At 42.0% G+C, this 26,197-nt stretch overlaps 1 protein-coding gene and 1 long non-coding RNA gene across 6 annotated transcripts; one reads left to right on the forward strand and one right to left on the reverse strand.

Moving 5' to 3' along the window:
- Window positions 1-800: 800 nt before the first annotated feature.
- Window positions 801-24,660, forward strand: LOC118393959 (uncharacterized). Of its 5 annotated transcripts, none has more exons than XR_004827673.2 (6): window positions 19,073-20,775; window positions 21,490-21,585; window positions 21,672-21,739; window positions 21,841-22,068; window positions 22,166-22,188; window positions 22,274-24,660. It is a non-coding gene; the product is annotated as an uncharacterized LOC118393959 (long non-coding RNA). The 5 variants fall into 5 exon arrangements; XR_004827674.2 differs by having other exon boundaries at window positions 19,075-20,775; window positions 21,672-21,700; XR_008136385.1 differs by lacking the exon at window positions 19,073-20,775 and adding an exon at window positions 801-1,516 and having other exon boundaries at window positions 21,672-22,068.
- Window positions 6,586-7,777, reverse strand: LOC127929950 (class A basic helix-loop-helix protein 9). Its single transcript, XM_052518354.1, has one exon. It carries the CDS (start codon window positions 7,698-7,700, stop codon window positions 6,702-6,704), a length of 999 nt encoding a protein of 332 aa, XP_052374314.1. The 5' UTR covers window positions 7,701-7,777; the 3' UTR covers window positions 6,586-6,701.
- Window positions 24,661-26,197: the final 1,537 nt, after the last annotated feature.

Genomic DNA, 26,197 nt, shown 5'->3' on the forward strand with positions numbered 1-26,197 from the left:
AACATTGGCTCATCAAGGGATGTTTGATGAGGATCGGCAAGCTCCCACTGAAAAGTGCCCTTTACCAAAAACCCGAGGGTGGATAGCACTTTGATGTGCACAGGAATGCCATGTGTTTGCCTTTCTAAAGTATGTCTTAAACCCTCAAAGTATTTTAATATATATGCCATTTAGCAGACGCTTTTATCCAAAGCGACTTACAGTCATGTGTGCATACATTCTACGTATGGGTGGTCCCGGGGATCGAACCCACTACCCTGGCGTTACAAGCGCCATGCTCTACCAACTGAGCTACAAAAGGTATAGTATTTAAACAATGCCTTCACTTTCAAATGTGACTCTAATTTAACCAATTACTGTACTTTATATAGATTATTATCGTAACAAATGCACATTTGTGGGCAAATATAGCCTGGGTCAATATAGCATGCATGAATTCACAATGGAAATACAATTCAATAGAAAAATATTTTTATTATTAGGCCAACTATCACAATTTTACAGATTTTCAACATATATTTTCTACATTCTATGCTTAATTAACAAGCAGTTCCGTCATTTTACCGCTTGGCACGCACTCTCAAGCAAACGTTCATATTGATACATATCACAATGCGCAGAAATCATCCTTTTCAAGGTTTAAGCACAGATGTAAAATCTATGGTAGAGCTCGAACATTCAAGCCCCTGGTGAGCTGCCATAGAGTTACATTAGACGTGCCCATCCAAGAAGGTTCAAGGTCATTGGCCACAGATAAAATGATGTCAAATCACGTTATATCTACAGTAGCTTTGATTGGACTGATGTCAACATCATACTTTCAAAATCTTAGCTCGCAAGCATCATCATAAATCAAGTCGTCAATCAACTGGCAAATCCTTTTCAACCCTTGTCATATGAAGAGAAATAATGAAGAGAAGTTATAGATAAAACAAATCAGTGCTCATCGGCCATTGGACTTAAACATTACACAACAAGTTGGAAATCGCAAATTCAACAATGAGTGGTTTGGAAGGAATCAGTGGCTAACTGCGAGCATTGCAAAGTAATCACTAGCCTGCTATTCATTGGAGTGGGTGTGTGGTCCAAGTCTCTATTTAAGGGTCTCTTTTGCAAGCTTAAAGGGATCAGCTTTAAACATTGTCCATGCTGTCAATTCAGCATGACTTCTGCCGTGCTTAAAATAACTGGAAACTCGGAACTGGGAAATCTCAGACTTCAGTGAGTACAAGACAACTGGGAACTCTGAACATTTTTTGCTCCGACTGTGAAAATACAAACGGTGATCCAACTCGGAATTGCATGTTGGGAACTCTGGCCTCTTTGTAGAGCTCTGACCTGAAGATCACTGATGTCATCATAATTCAACCATGTTTTTTTTTCAAAGTTCTTAATTGTCTTGAAAGCACCATAAATCCATAGAATGCCAGACTTTGATGACAAAGTTTGATGACAAAATTTGACCATGAAGGACCGCTGTGCCATCTTCCTGTTCAAGTGAGCATAGCACAACAAGGTGAGTCCAAAAATGTATTGTATGCTGCTGCATAAATTATGTAATATGCCAGAGAAATATGTACACTGCAGAAAGTAATACTAAGTGTATGTTGTGTAGTAGTAACCTGTTAGTAGCCCTTGTGCCTCACCCTAATAAGTTGGTCCCTTTTCCCCTCATAATTTAGCCAACTGTTCTGACTTGGTGGTGCACATGTAGCCTATAGCCTGTTTTAGAGAAATATCATAATATAATATTGTAAGAGCTTTCATTGTCTGCTTATATGCCCCCTTTATTTATCCTATCACTTGGTGTACAAGGAGCATACTATAAGAACGGCCCATGTTCTGAATTCTGGCACAGTACATATCAAAAGTGCTAAACAAATAGTTATTTTGACTACGTCTGTCCTAGCTCGCTCATTAATGCCTTTTATCCGCTCGACATCCCCTTATGTCATAATTTGTACATCTCAATTGTCAGTAGAAACCACATTTGTTAAAGCAAGTCAGCCATATCAGCTATGTTTTTTAAAAGGAAGTTAATGAGGCTGAATGAACTGTTTCTCTGCCAGACAAAGCTCCACTGATAGGCAGGTGTAGCAGTGGTAAGGTGTTGGGACTGATATTGGGACTCTGCTGTTGGGACAGCTTTATGTAGGCCCTAACAGTTTGTGAGCACCGTTTGTCATCCTTAGAGTGCAATTAATGTATTGTTTAGTGTTGTGTTGTGTAGTGACTTCTTGGCATGCATCTGAATTTTTTTTTTGTGGGATTGCCCCACCAAGATTTACATGCTAAGATTGCCACTGTGTATATTTCTATTAGGTTCAGTATGAGCTGACAGCACTATTAATGCTGTGTGAGGTGAGGCTGTGAGAGGGGTCATGGCATGGAATTATGGTTCTGGCTAAGGGCTAATGGGTTCAATGGGCGGCCACAACTTTGTGCTGTCATTTTAACACAGGTGAAGGATTCAGAATGGGAGAGAAGGAGTGGGTGGCCGTCAGGCAGGCAGGCAGGGAGAAGCTGCAGGGCACAGTGAAAAATCACCTCCTGTCTCCCACCTGTCATGACTGGACTGGCGAGTCAGGGAGAGCGGGAAATGGTTGAAGAGAGAATGAGACAATTGTCTGGAACAGGCATTTTTCTGCACTTTCCTCTGTGTAACTGCCACACTCCACAGCATTAATCAGGGCTGGGGGTAACAGTGACAAGGAGCCAGCCAGCACAACTGCTGATTTGTCACTGCAGAGAGGCAAATGACGGCAGTCACTTTGAGTATGCTGCAGGAAGTAGCGGTACAGTCCAACACCACCAGTCTACTGTTAAAGTTAAGAAGCAGTGTGGCTTGGCTGGGTGGTGTTTCGGAGGATGTATAGCTCTCGAACTTCACCTCTCCTGAGTCCATACGGGAGTTGCAGCGACGGGAAAAGACTGTAACTCTCAATTGAATACCACAAAATTGGGGAGGAAAAGGGGTAAAAACAAAAAAAATGTGTTTCTCAGCCTGGAATTCACATTGGACCAAAATGTGGACTACTTCAAATGTAGTTAGTTTTGTTTTTAAATATTTCAGTTTGAAATCTTAAATGAAATATTTCCACCCCCTTTGTTTGCCTTTGTTTTCATCAGGAGTGATAATAAACAATAGCACTATCTGTCCTTGTCTGAGTATCGTCATTGTCTGGGAAAAGCCAGTGTCACTCATTTGTCTGCTCAAGTACCTAATCCTGTGGTGACAAATGTATTCTTTTAAAACTGATAGGAACAGCCTGAGGGCGTCGTGTCTTTGGTCCAGTCTTTGTTTTTTCTAGACTCACCCATCTGTCTGATATGTTCTGGTCAGAGGGTTTTGTAGTTTGCTTTTCCCAAGATTGTCAAAAGTCGTGAACTATTCATTGCTTAAGCATGCATGCTGTCACAAAGTACAAGGAGGCACATGACTGATTCACAGGTGTCTACCATCTTAATCCCCATTAAACACTTGGCCAGGTATTTTCCCTGTGTCACTGTTGTGTCTGGCTTCTAACCTGAGGTGCGTTCCAACAATGGAAATAGTTCGCTAAAGTTAGCTAACATATTCCATTTGTTTTGTTAGCAGCAACCGTTAGCTAACAGTCTGAGAAGATAGTCTGCGGCGAAAGTAAGTGTCTGTTTCGGCTTTAAACTGCAGCTAAAAATAATCAAGTGACCATGTACTTTAGAAGTTCTATTTTTAGAAGGAATAGCCAAGTTGTTTTCAGTCAGAATATTGTCACGAAAAAGCCACAGTAATCCTTATAAAAAGCAGCTGTTAGATGTTTCACTGTAACATTTTACAATGTTCATTCAAATCGTTCAACTGAAATTGTTACTCTGGCAACATGTTTGCTGTGTCACGTTCTGTCTGACCTTGGTTCATTTGTTATGTCTTTGTTTTAGTATGGTCAGGGCGTGAGTTGGGGTGGGTAGTCTATGTTCCTTTTTCTATGTTGTGGTTATGTGTTTGGATTGGTATGTTTCTCAATCAGAGAAAGGTGTCGTTTGTTGTCTCTGATTGAGAATCATACTTAGGTAGCCTTTTCCCACCTGTGTTTTGTGGGTGATTATTTTTCCGTGTCAGTTTTAGACGGGACTGTTTTGTTCGTTTCGTTTATTCACGTTGTTATTTTGTATTTCAGTGTTCAGGCAAATAAACATCATGAACATGTACCACGCTGCGCATTGGTCCGATATTTCCTACTCCTCCTCAGAGGAGGAGGACTACTATCTACTATCCTTACATGCTGTAACTTCTGCTTCCAACTCACACTCTCAAACACATAGATCCCCTGAACGCAGCTCACTCTCCAGATCCCAATCACCTGAATTCTGATCACCTGTTCACACACTTGTATGTCATTATCACACTATTTAGTTCAGTTCTTTGCATCCCATCATTGTGAGGTATTGTTTGTTTTGTGACACACTTCTATTTGGATCTCTGTTTTTCCCGTAATTTACGCCTCCCTTGTATGATAGTGTTTGCCTATTCCTTGCCTATACTTTAGCCTATCAGATTTCCTGTTATCAACCTATTGCCTGATCTCCTGGCTGACGTTCCTAGCTTTTTCCCTGCCTGTACTGTTGCCTTTTTGGAACCCCTGTGTATGACCTTCTGCCTGCTCCTGGACCCAGCTACCTGCCTCCTATTGTGGTCCTTTACAGTAAACACCTGCCATGCTCTTGAATCAAGCTCTCTGTCTCCCATCGTGTAAAATAAATATGTTGCAAACAGAAGCCTTGTTGAACTTGACTCAAAACATCAGTAGGTATGAGTGTTTCTTTAAATTCTAAGGGTAGAGAAGCTGGTGTTTGGAGGATATAATGGCACGGGTGTTGTTAGGCCTGAGACAAAGTTTTACCCAATCAGCATTTAGGATTAGTCCCACCCGTTGTATAAACCCTTACATGTATGGGGGTTTCTGGGGCAACAGTAGTCTTGCGGGCCACCCTTCCAAATCTTGTGGTGTTGATATGAGTGGAGTCAGGGTGGGTGGCCAAGGATAGGGCAACAGCAATGCAGAACTGTAAAAGTAAACCAACCGACCAGGTTACTCAATCACATCTCAATATTAAGTGAGACCTCACCCTCCATATCTGTATCTAACACTACACAACATTTTCAGGATCCAGACGTATACTTACTGTACATGTGTCTTCCAAGTAGAAGGTATAAATGATGTGACTGCCCTCTGGAGGACACTAACAGCAAAAATGAAAAGGTTGATAAGGTTTTTAACTAGAGATGATGTAAGTATCTAATGTGCTTGTCATGTTATGGCGACATATTTAATTACAGCTCGTATATGAAAGGGCATACAAGTTCACAGTTTAGGTCTGTCTGTCTGGAAAATACTGTGTTTCACATCAATAGGAAACGGTGGGAACTACAGTGGTAAGGGAGAAGGGTCCTTGACTCCAGTCGACTAAAGCCCTTTTCCTCTGTTCCTCCTCCTTTATCAGCTTCCTGATCTGTCTGGCTTTTAGTGGAATCAGTTTGCTATGATCCTGACTACAACCTACTGTATTCCTGCCCCTGATCACGTCTCTCCCATGGCCTGTTTCCTCTGTTTGCACACCTCAGGGATTCATTCACTAGTGAGTTTTCTTGCTTTGTGACAAGAGAAGGCATGCTGCCAATTGCTCATCTACTCACAAGCACTTAGAGGTCAGAAACTTTATGGCACAGGCCTTCCTGAATCAGGGATGTAAAGGACCTGTATAGCTGTACCATAAACACCTCCATCTAATCCCCTCCACACACATTGTTTTCATATTCTGGTGAGAATCAGAAACGGGGTCATGTGATTTTCTCAAAACAGCTTAATTCAAGGTCAATTACATTGCAAGGATGTCTACATACATAATTATTTCATTAACCTAAAGGCAATGTGGTTGGCAATGCTAATTACAGGATGAGAGACAGAGTGGAACATTCAGTGTCTAGGAGAAGGGGAGGGGGTTGTAAAGGAGAGGCGCAGGGGTAAGAAACCATGCAAATAATTCTCAATAAAGCCCAACTGTATAAACAATCATCTTATGTTAGAAATATTCCAGTAATATCAACGCCTGTATTCATTTAGTTTTTTAAGTATGGGTGATTTTTAAGTATGGGTGATGCATAATGTTCAGAACATGTTTAATTCTCTTTATTATTCCATCATTATTTTTCAATTCTTACAAAAATACAAATGTGCTGCAGGGGAAGGATGCACTTGGATTCTCTCATTGAGAAAACAGTCATCTTTCTCATGTAAACATACATAGCTCAGGTAAGCAGAAATATAGATGTATATTGTGTTTAGTCCCCCATGCTCTGTTTTAAGACTAACAACTCATACAGCTCATTCAGTAGCTATATTTAGCACATTATATTCTGCATTACAAACACATGACGAAATGTTAAAACACATTCCTTTCGTTCTTAGGGACTATTGGAGGTAAAACATATACTGTATTCTGCTGTAACATTTAATTTCATCAACACTTTTGTCAATATGTTTAAACAAGTGTAAGACATTACTAAATTCCCCTTGCAAAGCCAAATAGCCAAATCCATCATTGCAATCCCATGCATACTGTACATACATAGACATATACACGTCAGCTTCCCTCTGTTTGACATCATTGTAGACTTTAACGTTGGTGCCCTCCACTCGAGCTCATGTCTTGGGTTCATTCAGTCAGTACATGGTCAGGAACTGTTGGTAGCCAGCTGAGCCTTGCAGGTAACCCAGCTGCCACGTGAAGGACACAGTAGGAGAGGAGTCTGAGAAGCTGTCAGTGTGGTTCGGGCGACAGTTGGTCCTCACTCCAAACGGGTACCCTGACCCCCCACTCCACTCGCTGCTGATGTAGTACGGGGGGCTGCTCAACTCCTCGTGAGGGTGCGAGGGCGTATAGAACTGGGTCTCAGTGGGGGAGAAGTGAGCATGGGATGGCAGGCACGAAGGGCTGGGGTGTCGTCCTACTGGGGTGTCTGTGTAGAGCTGGAGCTCTGGAGGCAGAATGATGGGAGCCTTGTGAGCACCGGGATCCTGCAGGGACTGCTGGTGGTGTTGACTCCAATGCAATGGCTTATGCTGCAGACAGTAGGTCTCCACCGGGGTCTGGAAGCCCCTCTCTCTCTCCCTGTCCTTCCCCAGGACCAGCATGGCCTCCTCAATTCCAGCCGAGGGCTGCTCTCTGAGGCACTCTGCGTGGGTGCAGGGTGGATGTCCTCCTGGCAGGGCACTGGGGCAGGGGTGGGAGCGCAGGAAGACGGTCAGCGAAGAGATGTGGTTGATGGCACGTCTCAGAGTGGCGATCTTGGACAGTCGCTTGCCATTGAGGTCATGTTTGAGCACCATGCGCAGTGCATTGAAAGACTGGTTGTAGTCCAGGATACGCTTTCGCTCGCGAACGTTGGCGGCCACACGGCGGGATTTGGAGCGGACAGGACGACTGCGTCTCTTCACATCAGGGCAGCTGCCGGCCGTGCCGCCCTTGCTCTCTAAAGACTTCTTTGAGCCAGCCTCGCTGTCCTCACTACCACTGTTCTTCTCCTCCTCATCCAAACCCAGCAGAATCCCCTCTTGCTCCTGCTCAGAGAACTCTGACTTGGTGAGAATAGCGTGGCTGCTCATGGCTGGCCTGGTGCCCACACTCCTCCTCGGTACTGTACTCTGGGAAGACAGGCTCATGTCTGTCACTGGTGCCTCTTTCTGCAGACACTATAGATGTTTACCTTCCTCGCTGAGGTAAAACTGTTGAAACTCCTCTGGGCTGGTAGTTTCAAGCTCCGGTTCTATCCTACGTGACTCCAATGCAACGGCAGACAGTGCTAGTGTTCAGCCATACCACAAGCCCAAATATGTCTCCTTCTACTGTCTCTTAGTTCCTTCGAGTGAGTCAGTTCATAGCTCTGGATGGCTCTGACAGGTGAGAGGTGCTTTTAAAGACTTGTCTTTTTGTATGTGTCACATTGTAGGAAGGCTTGCCTAAAAGCAAAGTTGTATTATGTGTTTACGAGGCCCTGGGGGAAAACAGGAGAAGGATCAGTCAACTGCTCAGACACTCACACCCCCTCCTCTCCTCTCCTCTCCCCAGCCTCCCCAGTCATGCAGGATCTCCTCCGCTTCTGAGTTGCATTATTAGCATTATCAGTGTCACAATGGAACAGGAACATGTGATGATATCCAGCAGCATTACAACATTGTGAAAAAAAAACATGGTATGTTGTTGGAGGGAAGACATGCCTGGTATATTTCAGTAGAAATGTTATCTCAAAGATAATAAATACCCCAAAAATAATGGTGCGTAGAAGACATTGACATTTCTGTAGGCAAGTTTTTGAGTATGAATGTCCTGACAGATAGAAATGCTATCTTAAAAACAATGAGTCACTTTTTACGTCTCAGGGATAGTTTCTTTATGACTGAGAAAGCATTGCAGTAGCAGCCGTTGTGATTCACTAAGTCTCGCACATACAGTAGTTGAAAGAGATGAACATAAACTTGCCCTGGAAATACATATTATAAAATGCTACCAGGATGTTATAACACTATCATCAAATGGCAATGTTAGAAATCAACCTTACAAAGAATCACTTAATCAAAGTTCACTTATTTCGCACACACACTATTTTATTGTAAAGTATAATATCGTGGGTGTTCGGTGAAAATAATGACTAATTGTGGTTTCATGCCTGACATGTAGTGACTTCATCAGGTAAGCTACATCAATAAACTCCTCTTTACACCTTATAGCTGAGAAAATTGAGCAAAAACACTTATCATCATGTGTGACATGAACATCATATCTCTACGGCAACAATTAGCCACGTTCTATTGAGTGATTCTTACCTTGCCAAGGCTAGGCTAAGGTACAGTGTAATTTGGATGTCTAGCGTGAAACTGTCATAAATCAAGCTTGAGTGGCCACCAGGACTTGAACAGACAAGGGCCAAGACTTCAAAGCTGAGGGAAAAGAACACAAAATATTTTACAATTATCACCTGTAATCACTGTTGGCTCAAGTGCTGCTTAGCCTCTATTTGCTACCCTGTTTCCCCCTTCTTCCTCCACGGCCTACCCACCTCCTCCACATCACCGTCCCCCAACCCTTCCTCTGTTAGAGGTGAAAGACAGTTTTGATGTGAGCAGAGGAACCATTTGTGTAAATGAATGGAATAAGAATGTAATAAGAAACTTTCATGGTTTGATTTAGTGGCAGCAGCAATCTTCTTCCTCTCACCAAGGTGCCACTTACCTCTTTATGACATTCTCTGACACTCTTGTGCTGATAGCTTATTTTGTACAATGTTTTTCTCTACATATCCCATACAAGTAGTAGAACATAATCAACAAATAAATCAATATCCCTGCAGATGACGTTCGTAAGCAGTGGATTTGACACGTGGGGTCTCATGCCCCGCGATGTGTGTCAGTGCCATCCGACTGTAGCTCCTAGGGTCTAGAGAGCACTGACTTGGCTACTGACTCTCCTTGTTGAAATACTGTGCTACTCAAATCAAATAAGTTTATTTGTCACGTGCGCCAAATACAGCAGGTGTAGACCTTACAGTGAAATGCTTACTTACAGGCTCTAACTAATAGTGTAAAAAAGGTGTTAGGGGAACAATAGGTAAGTAAAGAAATAAAACAACAGTAAAAATACAGGCTATATACAGTAGCAACGCTATAAAAGTAGCGAGGCTACATACAGACACCGGTTTGTCAGGCTGACTGAGGTAGTATGTACATGTAGATATGGTTAAAGTGACTATGCATATATGATGAACAGAGAGTAGCGGTATCGTAAAAGAGGGGTTGGTGGGTGGTGGGTGGCGGGACACAATGCAGACAGACAGGTTAGCCAATGTGCGGGAGCACTGGTTGTTCGGCCCAATTGAGGTAGTATGTACATGTAGGTATAGTTAAAGTGACTATGCATATATGATAAACAGAGAGTAGCAGCAGCGGGAAAAAAGGGGTTGGGGAGGGCCACAATGCAAATAGTCCAGGTAGCCATTTGATTTCCTGTTCAGGAGTCTTATGGCTTGGGGGTAAAAACTGTTGAGAAGCCTTTTTGTCCTAGACTTGTCACTCCGGTACCACTTGCCATGTGGTAGTAGAGAGAACAGTCTGTGGCTGGGGTCTTTGACAATTTTTAGATCCTTCCTCTGACACCGCCTGGTGTAGAGGTCCTGGATGGCAGGCAGCTTAGCCCCAGTGATGTACTGGGCCGTATGCACTACCCTCTGTAGTGCCTTGCGGTCAGAGGCCGAGCATTTGCCGTACCAGGCAGTGATGCAACCGGTCTGGATGCTCTCGATGTTGCAGCTGTAGAACCTTTTGAGGATCTCATGACCCATGCCAAATCTTTTTTGTTTCCTGAGGGGGAATAGGCTTTGTTGTGCCCTCTTCACGACTGTCTTGGTGTGTTTGGACCATTCTAGTTTGTTGTTGATGTGAACACCAAGGAATTTGAAGCTCTCAACCTGCTCCACTACAGCCCCGTCGATGAGAATGGGGACGTGCTCAGTCCTCCTTTTCCTGTTGTCCACAATCATCTCCTTAGTCTTGGTTACGTTGAGGGATAGATTGTTATTCTGGCACCACCCGGCCAGGTCCAGTTGCAGAGGGAGGTGTTTAGTCCCGGGATCCTTAGCTTAGTGATGAGCTTTGAAGGTACTATGGTGTTGAACGCTGAGCTGTAGTCAATGAATAGCATTCTCACATAAGTGTTCAGGTGGGAAAGGGCAGTGTGGTGTGCAATAGAGACTGCATCATCTGTGGATGTGTTTGGGCGGTATGCAAATGGGAGTGGGTCTAGGAGTTCTGGGATAATGGTGTTGATGTGAGCCACTACCAACCTTTCAAAGCATTTCATGGCTACGGACGTGAGTTCTACAGGTCTGTAGTCATTTAGGCACGTTGCCTTTGTGTTCTTTGGCACAGGGACTATGGTGGTCTGCTTGAAACATGTTGGTATTACAGACTCAATCAGGGACATGTTGAAAATGTCAGTGAAGGCACCTGCCAGTTGGTCAGCACATGACTGGAGCGCACGTCTTGGTAATCCGTCTGGCCCCGCAGCCTTGTGTATGTTGACCTGTTTAAAGGTCTTACTCACGTCGGCTACGGAGAGCGTGATCACACAGTCGTCCAGAACAGCTGATGCTCTCATGCATGCCTCAGTGTTGCTTGCCTCGAAGCGAGCATAGAAGTGATTTAGCTCGTGTTTGATGGTTCGTTGCAGGGAATAGCAAGATTTCTTGTAAGCTTCCGGGTTAGAGTCCCGCACCTTGAAAGCGGCAGCTCTACCCTTTAGCTCAGTGCGAATGTTGCCTGTAATCCATGGCTTCTTGCGGTCTGTGGGGTATGTACGTACAGTCACTGTGGGGACGACGTCTTTGATGCACTTATTGATAAAGCCAGTGACTGATGTGGTGTACTCCTCAATGCCATCGGAAGAATCCCGGAACATGTTCCAGTCTGTGATAGCAAAACAGTCCTGTAGTTTAGCATCTGCTTCATCTGACCACTTTTTTATAGACCCAGTCACTGGTGCCTCCTGCTTTAATTTTTGCTTGTAAGCAGGAATCAGGAGGATAGCGTTGTGGTCAGATTTACCAAATGGAGGGCGAGGGAGAGATTTGTACGCGTCTCTGTGTGTGGAGTACAGGTGATCTCAATTTTTTTTCCCTCTGGTTGCACATTTAACATGTTGATACAAATTTGGTAGAACTGATTTAAGTTTCCCTGCATTAAAGTCTCCGGCCACTAGGAGCGCCGCCTCTGGGTGAGTGGTTTCCTTATTTCCTCATACAGCGGACTGAGTGTGGTCATAGTGCCAGCATCTGGCTGTGGTGGTAAATAAACAGCCACGAAAAGTATAGCTGAAAACTCTCTAGGCAAGTCGTCTGGCCTGCAATTTATCACAACATACTCTACATCAGGCGAGCAAAATCTAGAGACTTCCTTAGATTTCGTGCACCAGCTGTTGTTTACAATTCTGCACAGACCGTCCCCCGTCGTCTTACCGGAGTGTGCTGTTCTATCCTGCCGGTGCAGCGTATATCCCGCTAGCTGAATATCCATACTGCTGCTAACTGTGTTGTATGTCTGTTACTGTATGTACTGTATATGTGTCATACCTCTAATTTACTGCGGCATGTATAGCATAGGCACATAATTGACCCATACATGTAGAAGCAACACATGGCCTTATCAGACTCCATACCTGGAGGAAGGATCTTAAGATGATACCGCATGAGAAACAGATCACAAGACAAAACTCAAGCAATACACATACCTATAACATGAAACATATCCATTACAATGTTTGTTTTTTAGGTTCAAACACACTGGCGAATTATATATATATCTCCCCTAAAAGAACATTGACCTTCTTTTTCTTTAACTTCCAAGGCACTGTCATTACACTGCTTGAGTGCATGCTTTCAAAAACATTCTTAAACATGTAGATTTACAACGTCACTTGTTCTCTAAGGCTCTGTAGCTTCACCTGTCCGACTGGACTCCGCTGATCATATCAGCCCAAATGCTGCTGGGGGTCATCACTCTTATCACACACTCATTGAGAGGTCATTGAAGACATTGTTTCCTTCCTGCCTGGGTTTATAGCACGGTGCTTAAAAAGTCAATTGGGCCTACGAGGTACAAGGTGCTTGTTTTGAGCCTTCCCAACAGTTAGCTGCTTTGGCTTAAGTGGTGTGAATGGCTATGCACACTACAGGAGGTTGGTGGCACCTTAATTGGGGAGGACGGCCTCGTGGTAATGGCTGGAGCGGAATAAGTGGAATGGTATCAAATTGAATTTGATCCAATCCAGACATTATTATGAGTTGTCCACTCAGCAGCTGATGCACTCATTTAGCGATAGCATTTCCAACGTTTAACGTTTAAGCTGCTGTCATAAGCATAGCTTGGCTTTTCAGTTTGGGGGTGCTAATTTGGAGCGATTCTGTAGAGGCCTACAATGTAGAATGCCTTGTTGGTCTTATAAACAATTTGAAAGAGAAATGTCCATGTCCAGGCTTGTGTCATGCAAAGGTGTTTTTACGTTTGTTTCCTGCACTGACATGGTGAGAGCGATGTGTTTTCCCCATTGCAACGCTAAAGTAAAAGGCAGAGTTATTGTTGTTGGAAATAAAAGTTGTTTAGGAGAGAATTACAACATTGCCCTTATTTTTCTTGTTCTGCAATTAGGACGTAATTTCTAGGTTTCTTAAACACAGGTCTACACACTCTGACATGGTATTCTCTCTATAATTTGAAATTAGTTGTAAAAGCCATAACCTTTCCATGCTAATCATAGGTTGGGTTTTGGAAAAGGTGGGTGGGTCACAACCAGACAATTCCAGTCAGAGCTTTCCCGAAAGAACAGTGAAGAGTAACTGTTTTGCCCATGTCTTCATATCTTATCAATTCATCCCCATAACAATATGAACTTCTGAGTCACCATGACTTCAATGTTAGACTATACCCTATCCCATTTCTTTCCCTTGTCCCTTGGTTTGATTGCAGACACGGCTCCTCTCAAGATGGTCCTCTAAGATCTGAGGGGAAGGATAAAAACGTATGAAACGTTCTTGGATAGCCACATCCTGAACTGACTGAGAGTCCGTTGGATGAGAGGAAATAAAAGGGAGGATGTACGACCTGTACAGGTAGAGTGTCTGATGAACAAGTCGGAGATAATGCAATACTAGCTGAGGACTTTGATTCTGGGGACTGAAGCTCAGTGTTTTGGCAGGACTGGCTCTCTGAAGTCTGAGAGAACACAGTGGGAACTAGGCATCTTGCAGTAGCCTAACCTTGTGAAGTAAGTTGTGGTGTCATTTCAAGCTTGTCTAATTATACTAATTCTACATCTCTTGTCTCTTCTTAGTGTACAACAACTGTTTATAAAAAATCTAATAAAACGTTAAGCTTGCGTAGCCATAGTGCCCTTGGCTTTGACCAAAGCTTGCCTTTTGATTGTTAAAAAGAGGTACCCTTGAGCAAGACACTTGACCTTGATTGTTCCACCTAAAATCATGGTATTATATAGTATATGCCCTCTAAACCAATTGAGATTGCCAATTCAAGTGGACTCCAATCAAATGATGGTCAATCAAGTGTTTTATTTTTCACAAGGGGTTAGAATGAGCATTGTCAACATAGTTACTGGAGCTGCTGCCCCAAGTCATCCTAAATTCTAAGACAGAGCCAGTGTTTAATGCTCTGCACCAACGTCTCCATTCCCTCCATTCCCTCCATTCCCTCCATTCCCTCCATTCCCTCCATTCCCTCCATTCCCTCCGCCACCTGTGGGGTGTTCATTTGCTCCGTCAGAAATTGGAAGCATCTAATTCCCTCCGTCTGCACGTCACACCCTTCATCTGTAATTACAGCATCAGGTAGTCCAGCACTGTCTTTGATTCATTTGTTGCGGAAAGGATTTGGGGCTAGCACAGCACAGTGTGCTGAGTCATAGCCTATTGTCCTACAGATGTAGGATCTTAATTTGAGACAGTTTGCTACAGCAGGAAAATAATCCTGCTTCAATAAGATGTATTTTTATTTTTATGTGGATTATAATTCATCGACATTTTTTTAGGAGTTGATACATTTTTCGTAAGGAGAAATCAAGTCGAAAATTTCAAAGTGGAAATTACAATTTTCAGAAGCCTTTTTAAACCTCAAATACACTACATGTTTTAAATGTCCTGCTTTGCAGAAACGTTATCCTCAAACAGGGTGATCAATTTAAGATCCTACATCTGTATAGTGCACAAACAGGCTTCCTCAGAGACCTGAGATTTACAGCAGAGCTTGACAGATTTATGGTCCGAACACAAAAAGCTTTGACTGTAGTTTGGAACATCCCTTGGCCCAGTGTTTCTGACAGATGACAAGACACCAGCAATTATCTGTCGCCATGAATAAATCAAGAACTTTACTTCACACCCATCCACATAACCATTTTGAAAGGCAGGCCGGCATGAGCAACCTGCTCAAGATTTCTTTCTGCTCTGAGATTTGTAAATTACAGATACATACACTATTTATTCTTGGGTAATTTGAGATAATAAGTAAGCAGAGTGACTTGGGGTCAAATTTTCTGACTGGGGAGTTGCAAGGGAGGTTGTTGAATCTTCACACTCCTATGAGAAGGTTTAGACTAATATTTGTAATCTAGCAATGATATAAAAACAGTTTTCAATGAAGACATTTAGTACTGCTACTATTGTTTTAATTAAAGTGTCAAACCAATGAAAACATAATTGTGCTCTTTAAAACGGAGTGCGACAGCAACGCTTATAACATATTTATACTCTTGTAATTGAGAATATGGACATAATGTGTCTGGAAAGTGAGATGTTATTTTTACTCTTTGTTATTCCATGGGCTTCACTTAAGATGTTGTTAAATAGGGGGAGTTCAACTGGGTGTGATGGAAATAAAGTCAGCATAGCAGCCAGGTAGTCTGGGGCCCCCTGGCCCTTTGTCCCTGCAGCTGTCAACCTGTAGACGTGGAGGACCCTGTTGGTACACGCTCTCCCCCATCCAGTTCCAACCCTCTGTTACATACACGCTCTCCCCCATCCAGCTCCAACCCTCTGTAACATACACCCTCTCCCCCATCCAGCTCCAACCCTCTGTTACATACACGCTCTCCCCCATCCAGCTCCAACCCTCTGTTACATACACGCTCTCCCCCATCCAGCTCCAACCCTCTGTAACATACACGCTCTCCCCCATCCAGCTCCAACCCTCTGTAACATACACGCTCTCCCCCATCCAGCTACAACCCTCTGTAACATACACGCTCTCCCCATCCAGCTACAACCCTCTGTAACATACACGCTCTCCCCCATCCAGCTACAACCCTCTGTAACATACACGCTCTCCCCCATCCAGCTACAACCCTCTGTAACATACACGCTCTCCCCCATCCAGCTACAACCCTCTGTAACATACACGCTCTCCCCATCCAGCTACAACCCTCTGTAACATACACGCTCTCCCCATCCAGCTACAACCCTCTGTAACATACACGCTCTCCCCATCCAGCTCCAACCCTCTGTAACATACACGCTCTCCCCCATCCAGCTACAACCCTCTGTAACATACACGCTCTCCCCATCCAGCTACAACCCTCTGTAACATACACGCTCTCCCCCATCCAGCTACAACCCTCTGTAACATACACGCTCTCCCCCATCCAGCTACAACCCTCTGTAACATACACGCTCTCCCCCATCCAGCTACAACCCTCTGTAACATACACGCTCTCCCCCATCCAGCTACAACCCTCTGTAACATACACGCTCTCCCCCATCCAGCTACAACCCTCTGTAACATACACGCTCTCCCCCATCCAGCTCCAACCCTCTGCCTTCATACACTGGCAGAGCTGCTTGGCCTTTAGGTCAGTGATGTCATATTTGGACAGGATCTTTACCCTGTGGAGGGAGCTGGTGGAGGTGGATCCCCTCTTCTAACCCTCCTCCCTCCCTATCCCGCCTCCTCAACCAGACTGACTCACCCACCAGGGGCTGTCTGTCTGCATGCATGGCTCTACCTGTGGGAAGAGAGAGTAAGTCGATGGCACAGGGCTGAGTCACACACACACACACAGATGCACACACACACACCAATGAAGGTCTCTGTGTTCCATAAAAAAATAAAGTTATTCTATGCAATACTATACATGAAATGATTGATGGTCCCAAAGGACTGAGTTTAGAACCTACTACTGTAAATGCAGTATCTACAGTACTTCAGCATCAATCCCCTGTCATCGTCAGTCATTCATTCATGTCAATGGGAGATTTGTGCGAACATTTGTAACGCTCGCAGATCTGAAGTTAGGATTCAGCCGTCAATGAGTGCCCGTTAAAACTGTCTGTCTGCCTATCATCAGGTTAGATGACACATCAGTCTGTGCACATACAGAGCCAAGTCGTCATCACTGTGAGCTGTGTTGTTGTCTTTCTGTTGAATTTGTTTCCATGGTGAGAACATGCAGCAAACATTCCCATCTGCTAAGAAAAGAACACAAACAAAGATAATGATAAAGATCTGAGAGATATTAGATAAGTAAGAGTATTTCCTCATATCAAAGATTGAGGCAATGACCTTCTAATTGCATGCAACATACAAAAAAAAGTGATACCTGGCTGGCCAAAGCCTTCACATTGAACAAATGACTTACCTTTACAGTGTACTGTTTTAGAGGTGGCCTCCTGTGCCAGGGCTTTCAATGAGACAGCCATGCATTCCAGCAGAGTGAAATGTGAGCTGTTAATAACACAAACCTTCCACTGACATGAGAGTCTGTCATCAATACACAAGGAGAGTTAAATCACTAGTGTCCCACTGGTGTTATGAGTGAAGCACTACGCTCAAGGCAAACTGCCCTACAGTAGCTATGTTCCAGCATTACACATCCCTCGTCTAGCATTATCCATTCAAGCGCTCTACAATTAAAACCCTGCAGCTTTTCACTGAAGGACACTATAAGAACCCTGATGTGATTTACGTGATTTATGCTTTCACAGATACCATGACAAAAGCTTGTCTTTGTCGGAACTACAGCAAGATCCTCTGACGACATGACATGCCCTGTAGTTTACCCCTGTAGTGGTGCAGGAGTGTTGGCCCTCCTCTCTGCCCCATCTACAGTGCTGTGAAAAAGGATTTGCCCCCTTTCTGATTTTCTTTATTTTTCATACTGAATGTTATCAGATCTTCAACCAAACCTAAAATTAGATAAAGGGAACCTAAGGTTACAAATAACAACAACAAAAAAGTTAATTATTTTACTTATTTAAAAAACTTTTGCAACACCCAATTCCCCTGTGTGAAAAAGTAATTGCTCCCTTACACTCAATAACTGGTTTTGCCACCTTTAGCTGCAATGACTCCAACTAAACGCTTCCTGTATTGTTGATCAGTCTCCCACATCACTGTGGAGGAATTTTGGCCCACTCTGCATACAGAAATGCTTTAAGTCAGCTATATTTGTTGGTTTCCAAGCATGAACTGCCATGCTTGGCCGTTGGTATGAAGTTTACTGTGGAATGCAGTGTTTGGTTTTCACCAGGCATAATGGGACCCATGTCATCCAAAAAGTTATACTTTTGACTCATCTGTCCACAGAACATTCTTACAAGAGTCTTCATGATCATCCAGGTGCTTGCAGGTGCTTTTGGCAAAAAATGTTTTTAAAAACAACACATGTTTTTTAAAAATGTTTTGTAATGGCCTAGTTAAAGTCCAGACCTAATCCCAAATGAGATGTTGTTGCAGGACAAATGTCACTGCCTTAAAGCAGTTCTGTATGCAGACTGGGCCAACATTCCTCCACAGTGATGTGGGAGACTGATCAACAACTACATGAAACGTTTGGTTGGCGTTATGGCAGCTAAAGGTGGCACAACCAGTTATTGAGTGTAAGAGGGCAATTGCTTTTTCACAGGGGAATTGAGTTTTGCGTGACTTCGTTAATTAAGTAAATAAAATAAGTATCCTTTTATTTTTTGGTTATTTGAAAATTAATCTAATCTAATATCAGGTTTTGGTTGAAGATCTGATAACATTCAGTATGAAAAACATGCAAAAATAGAGAAAATCAGAAAAGCAGCAAATACTTTTTCATGGCACTGTATGGGTAGTCACTGGCCCCCAAACAACACCTTGATCACAGAGGCTCTGAGGAAGTCAAGTTATGTTTCATCAGAGGTTGAGGTTATAAGACAGCTAGCGCCCTCTTTAATGTAATATACAGTTGAAGTCGGAAGTTTACATACACCTTGGCCAAATACATTTCAACTCAGTTTTTCACAATTCCTGACATTTAATCCTAGTAAAAAAAATCCCTGTTTTAGGGCAATTAGGATCACCACTTTATTTTAAGAATGTGAAATGTCAGAATAATAGCAGAGAAAATGATTTATTTCAACTTTTATTTCTTTAATCACATTCCCAGTGGGTCATAAGTTTACATACACTCAATTAGTACATTTACATTTACATTTAAGTCATTTAGCAGACGCTCTTATCCAGAGCGACTTAGTATTCGGTAGCATTGCCTTTAAATTGTTTAACTTGGGTCAAACATTTTGGTTAGCCTTCCACAAGCTTCCCACAATAAGTTGGGTGAATTTTGACCCATTCCTCCTGACAGAGCTGGTGTAACTGAATCAGGTTTGTAGGCATCCTTGTTCGCACACGCTTTTTCAGTTCTGCCCACAAATTTTCTATAGGCTTGAGGTCAGGGCTTTGTGATGGCCACTCCAATACCTTGATTTTGTTGTCCTTAAACCATTTTGCCACAACTTTGGAAGTATGCTTGGGGTCATTGTCCATTTGGAAGACCCATTTGCGACCAAGCTTTAACTTCCTGACTGATGTCTTGAGGTGTTGCTTTGATATATCCACGTAATTTTCCTTCCACGTTTTTTTGTCTTATTTCTTGTTTGTATCACAATAAAAATATTTTGCATCTTCAAAGTGGTAGGCATGTTGTATAAATCTAATTATACAACCTCCCCCCAAAACATCTATTTAATTCCAGGTTGTAAGGCAACAAAATAGGAAAGATACAAAGGGGGTGAATACTTTTGCAAGCCACTATAGCTGCTTTATGTCCTTCCAAATTCACACACAAAATGTGCCTCTACATGCAGACCCGCCCATTGGAAAAAAGACAACATAAATAATAAAGAATTGTTAAAGAAATATTTTCACAATTTCTCCACCCTCAACATGACAAGAATAGGGCGACAGAGTAGGGAGACGCTTTGAAGTCACATTCCAACCTGCCTCACCATAATTACACACAGTAGTCATTATGGCCTCAAACACTTACATGGCGGTCAAGGTTAAGGGGCCAGGGGCTCCTTGTTCTCTTCTCACACAGACACTTAGGAGACGTGTCCCTCTGAAGGTGGTTCTATGTACAGTGGGACAACCCTGAGACAATATGCAGTTGACATCCTGCAAATAAAACTACAAAAACATGTGACCTCTGAATAAACTAATCTCTAATCAAATTGCTAGAATTGCATGAAGCAAAAATACAATTTGCTCTAGAGAAATAAAGAGTTTATTGTTGAGATATTCCTTTACAGATGATTTCATCCTAGCGATGGTCATGTCCCCCATTATGTGAATATTTTGGTGTTTGCTATCATGGCATAAGATGACTTGAAATTACAGATGACTTGAAATAATAATTGTTGGAATTAATATGGTTCTTGTACACACAAAAAGTACACAAATCGTGTAAATCATTCCTTGTAAGGGAAGTGTGTCTTCAAGTACAAGATCTGCAAAACCTTGACTGCCCTCCAGTGGTTACCTTGGAAAAGAACACATCTACCACTAACAGAGTTTAAAAGGTAGTCACAATGATTGAAGCAAGAAACATTAAACCATCAATTTGTTTGCTATGATAATACTATATTATGCACAGACCTTTGGTATCTGTGTATTTCAAACACACAGTAGTTCCTTTCCTCGTACACATGTAATACACAGAATGCAGGAAGTATTTTGACGGGAGATGACACACAGCACAACACTGTAACAGTCTGCTCTTGCTGCAACCTCGTTTTGTTTGCTTGTTCTGTTCAACTAAGGGCAAAGTACATGACACAGGAGCTATATTGCTTGTTAATATCAACATTTCAGAGCGGTTACTGAAGGAGATGAGGACATCCTTTAGTTTATAGTATTTTGTAGCTGCTACAAAACAGGGGTGAGTCTTTAAAAGTGAAAGTAAACTGCTTTCTTAAGCCATTACAAAAGAGGGAGAGAAGTGTGACAGAGAGAAAATGGCCTCCAGATTGTCTCTCCCAGAAGAGGATCTTTCCTGTCCTGTATGCTTAAACACCTTCAGTGATCCTGTCATCTTATTATGTAGCCACAGCTTCTGTAAAGCCTGTCTGCAGGAGTGCTGTAGACAGAGAGGATTTCGGGAATGTCCAGTTTGTAGGGAAGTATTTTCAATGGGTAATCCTTCCTGTAACCGGGCTCTAAAGAACCTGTGTGAGGCTGTCTTAAAGGAAAGAAGATAGAGGGCTTCAGGAGGGTCTGGGGTTCTCTGCAGTCTGCATAGTGACAAATTCAAGCTCTTCTGTTTGGAGGATAAAGAGCTCATCTGTTTGGTGTGTCGTGATTCAAGGAATCATAAAAAGCATGACTGCATCCCCATACAGGAAGCTGTACAGGAACATAAGGTTGGATAGATTGTTTTTCCGGGGAAGTTTGTGGAAACAAACTATTGCAGTAGCTGTTTCTATGTGGATCATTTTGAACATTTAGCAACCCGTTTGTGGTACTTTACAATAGTTGGTGGTAAGATAGGGCCTGTCTAATCTTTTTTTACTCATAAACAAATCTTTCCTACACAGCAATCTCACACAGTAATGTACAGGTAAAGTTTGTGAATACCATGTTGCTTTCTTTTCAGGTTAAACTCAAGACTGCATTGAACCCTCTTAAGGATAAACTGAGGCTCTTTAAGGGAGTCAAACTCACCTGTGATAATACAGCAAAACATATTGAGGTATGACATTTAAGTATTGATGCAACAACAATGTATGCATTTTGGCTAGTTTGTGTTCTTTATTGTCTACTCTGTTCTAATCTAAGGGAAGATCGTGCCCTACAGGAAGACTGAGGTGAAGCAATTTTGATTGGATGCCATGAGGGAGGAAATAGTATGAATAATGACAGAAAGAACCAGCAAGTTAAATTGGTGACAGAAAATTATAACAGGAGAGATACAGTATGTCTGAGATATTCCTTGCACTCTCTCCAGATCCAAGACCAGGATACAGAGAGGCAGATTAAGGGGCAGTTTAAAAAACTGTACCTGTTTTTGCAAGAGGAAGATAGATGGATAGATGCAGTGAGAATGGAAGAGGTGCGGGAGAGTCAGGTGATGAAACACAAGATAACAGAGATGAGCAGAGAGATATCATCACTTTCATACACAATCAAAGCCACCTAACAACAGCTGAGCATTGAAGACATCTCATTCTTGCAGGTACAGTAAAACAACTGATCTTATATAATAAAGTGATTATTATTTACTGATTATTTTATTGGTAAGACTGATTTTCACCTTTATTGGTCCTCTTCAGAACTACTAAGCCACAGAGACAAGGTAAATGGTCTTCCTCCTTTCTCCCTCCTCTCTGTGGTTCTATAACCAAGACCACACCAGTACTAACTCCTGAATGTTCTTCCAGAGCCAAGCAAACACTGCCAGATCCAAAGAGGGTTTCAGGAGCGCTGATAGACGTGGCCAAACACCTGGGCAACCTGCAGTTAAGAGTCCGGGAGAAGATGAAGGGGATGGTCCAATACTGTAAATACGTTTCCATCCACAATTTGTTCGTGCGACATGATGGGATCTTTTTGTGTCTGTAAAATGTATTATGCGACACATAGCGGTGGAAACGATTTCTTGCGCAATTGTTGGTAGAATAACCATCATATCGAGGTAAATGTGCAGTCACGCGATGCTATGTTGTGTGCGACTTGGAAAAGCATGCACAGTTTAAGCTACGTGATGATGAAAGTACACAGTGATGAGCTTGATGCTGCTTTCCAACAAAAATTGAGGGTATTATTTGTATGCTAGTGACATAATGATCTTGCTTTTATCTCATCATATAGCCTATAACTTGTCCAGTGTACACTTTATCAGCGAACTGTTGTCTAGAGAGCATGTGCGAAAAAATAGATTGGGCAAGTTTGCCATTTATCGCGACAGTTTGTGGCAAAACTACTGGTAGAGTCGAAAATACAATGGTAACACATTAAACTCGTGTTTAAACCCGCAACAAAGTCAGGGGGCGTTTCTCTGCCCATGTGTTGTTGATGGATGCCAAATCTTACAACAGCTGGATGGGTATTGTAAGTATTAGCTAACCATATCATACGTTATAGCAATCTGTCACCCGATAAAATGGTCCATGACGTAGTACGCAACCATAGGTTTATGCATGAAACGTCTGAACGGGGGACGCGGCCTCGGTCTGGTGCAGAGTATGTGAGCGGAGCGGAGCTTGGAGCAAGGAGTGATTTTTTAAAATGTTTTATTATATTATTCGCATGAAAATCTGTCGCAAATTGGATGGAAACCTAGCCACTGAGTAATGTTTTGCAGCAAAAAACAACAGTAGGTTTCATCTGCACCTTGTTCTTAGTCCTAGGACTGTAATCAGCATAATTCATATTAATTCTAGTAGTGACCCCCATACTGTTAAATTGCATAATTTCTCTATTGCAAAACAATGCTCATAGGAATTTAGATATGTATCAATGAAACTTGTAGTGAATTTACAGAGTAAATGGTAAAGTTAAATGATCTCTCCTTAGCTCCTGTAATCATGGATCCCAACACTGCAGACACAGGTCTCATCCTGTAACGAGGACTTGACCAGCATGAGACATTGTGATAAAGCACTACAGCTCCCTGACAACCCAGAGAGGCTTCATGGATGTGTCCTAGGTTCTGAGGGTTATAACTCAGGAACACACAGCTGGGACGTAGAGAATTCTGATGGTTCCTATTGGGCTGTAGGTGTGGCCACAAATAATCCCAAAAGATCTAGTTGGTCTAGATCTAGCAGTATGCCATATAAATCCTAGGGTATTTGGACTACCTGTGTTAGTCACTTCCTAGAATTTTCCCAAAAGGATCATCTTGAAGTAAAGAGAATGATTATTTCAGCTTTAATTTCTTCCATCACATTCCCAGTGGGTCAGAAGTTTACATACACTCAATTAGTATTTGGTAGCGTTGCCTTGAAATTGTTTGACTTGGGTCAAACGTTTCGGATAGCCTTCCACAAGCTTCTCACAATAAGTTGGGAGAATTTTGACCCATTCCTCCTGACAGAGCTGGTGTAACCGAGTCAGGTTTGTAGGCTTCCTTGCTCGCACACGCTTTTTCAGTTCTGCCCACAAATTTTCTATAGGATTGAGGTCAGGGCTTTGTAATGGCCAAATCAAATCAAATCCAATGTTATTTGTCACATACACATGGTTAGCAGATGTTAATGCGAGTGTAGCGAAGTGCTTGTGCTTCTAGTTCCGACAATGCAGTCCAATACCTTGATGGCATAATGAATTCCACCAAGTATCATATCAGGCAATTTTGGCTGACAATTTGGTTGCCTCTACCAGAAGTCTGGGACTTGGCCGTAGGTGGACTTTCCAACAAGACAATATCCCAAAACATACCTCAAGATCCACACAGAAATGGTTGTGACAACAAAATCAATGTTCTGCCATGGCCATCTCAGTCGCCGGACCTCAATCCAATCAAAAACCTGTGGGCTGAGTTGAAGAGGCCAGTTGATAAGCGCAAACCCAAGAATGTGAAGGATTTTGAAAGCATCTGCATAGAGGAATGGTCCATAATCCCTCCAAATGTGTTCCTTAACCTTGTCAAACATTACAGGAAAAGACCATGCTGTTATCCTTGCCAGAGGTGTTTGCACTAAGTACTAAATGAGGAGTGCCAATAATTATGAAACCTTGATTTTGGTTAAATGTATTTTGTATTTAATCATTGTATGATTGTGGTTGGTTCCACTGAAACATTAATAAAGTACAGTATTTCTCACGTTGGTATTTTGAGCTCATTTCTATAATTACATTGTTTATATTTTTTTAAGTATTGTTTGTGCATTGCCAGTCAGCGGTGCCAGTAATTTTGGAGCCCACTGTATATGGCAGACAAACAAGTTCCCTACCTTCTTCCACTTGCCTCCTCCATTTTTGGTGCAATGCTGCAATCAGTTGGTTGTAAGTTTGGATTGAGCAGACATTCCTTTTATAGCTGGATATGTGACATAACTCTACTGTTTCTGTTCATAATATTATTAATAAATATAATTCCATTGGGGGGGTCCATAAAGAATGTTTTTCTATTCATCAGTATATTTGAGTTTAACCATAATATTTGTTGTAATATTTGTTCCATCTTTTCTGGGGGATAAAACTGAAATTCTAACCAGCTTTGTATGGCTTGTTTAAGAAAGGGAAATACTTTTAAAAAATGTCATTTTCAATAAGTCGGAAATGAGACGTCTGTGTAAAGGCAAGTAGGCTATTTTTTTTTTTACAAAGGATGAACGTTTCTTAATAATCTACTGGAGAACTATTTTGAGTTTAAGTATAACTTAGGTATGAGTGAAGATTTTAGTGAGAGGTTTAAAGCTTTAATATTTAATAATTTTAGCACCCCAAACTCATATTCATTATATCAATAGGCACGTTTAATTTTGTATGGCTAAGCATTCCAAATAAAATGAAATATTTTTTCCTCATATGATTTAAAAAACGAGTTGTCTGGAGTAGGCAGTGCCATTATTGAATAAGTCAGCTGTAATGGGACCAAAGAGTTAGTCAAATGTGATTTGTTCAGAAATAGACAAGAAATAGACCTCTCTATGGTTGCAGAATCTTATCTATTTTTGCAAACGTTCTATTGAAATAGATTGCGGTACGTTCATTTATATTTTTTGAGATATGAATACCAAGTACTCTATGTCTACTTCACCATCCACCCATTTTATTGGTAACCTACAAGGTAGTGTATACTGGGTCTTTTAACGAGCCAATACGTCATTTGGTACACTTGTTATGATTAGGTTTTAGTCCATAGAGCCTAGAAAAGTGATCAAGATCTTCAATGAGACTGTGCAGGGATCCAGAGTCATCGTCATAAATTAACACTTTAGTTTATATCCCCTGGATTTCTATCCCCTTGATGTTCTTGTTGGATCTAATTTTAATAGCTAGCATTTCAATTGCCATAATAAGTAGATATGGAGACAATGGACAGCCTTGTTTTACTCTTCTTAAAAGCTCAATACTTTCTGAGAAGTGACTATTATTTACTCTTTTACACCTGGGGTTGCTGTACATAACTTTAACCCATTGTATAAGAGATTCACCAAAATTAAATGTAATCCAGGCATTTATATATAAATTCCAGTCTTACTTTATCAAACGCCTTTTAAAAATCTGCTATGAAGACCAGGCCTGGTATCTTTGATGTTTCATAATGTTCAATTGTTTCAAGTAATTGTCCTATATTATCTCCAATATATCATACATGTATGTAAAAAAAAACTGTCTGATCAGGAAGAACAATA

This window comes from Oncorhynchus keta, chromosome 1, assembly GCF_023373465.1.
Source record: "Oncorhynchus keta strain PuntledgeMale-10-30-2019 chromosome 1, Oket_V2, whole genome shotgun sequence".
Lineage (NCBI taxonomy): Eukaryota > Metazoa > Chordata > Actinopteri > Salmoniformes > Salmonidae > Oncorhynchus > Oncorhynchus keta.

Excerpts from the sequence above, each read along its gene's own strand:
- LOC127929950 (XM_052518354.1), bottom strand. The coding sequence starts at position 7,700 with ATGAGCCTGTCTTCCCAGAGTACAGTACCGAGGAGGAGTGTGGGCACC.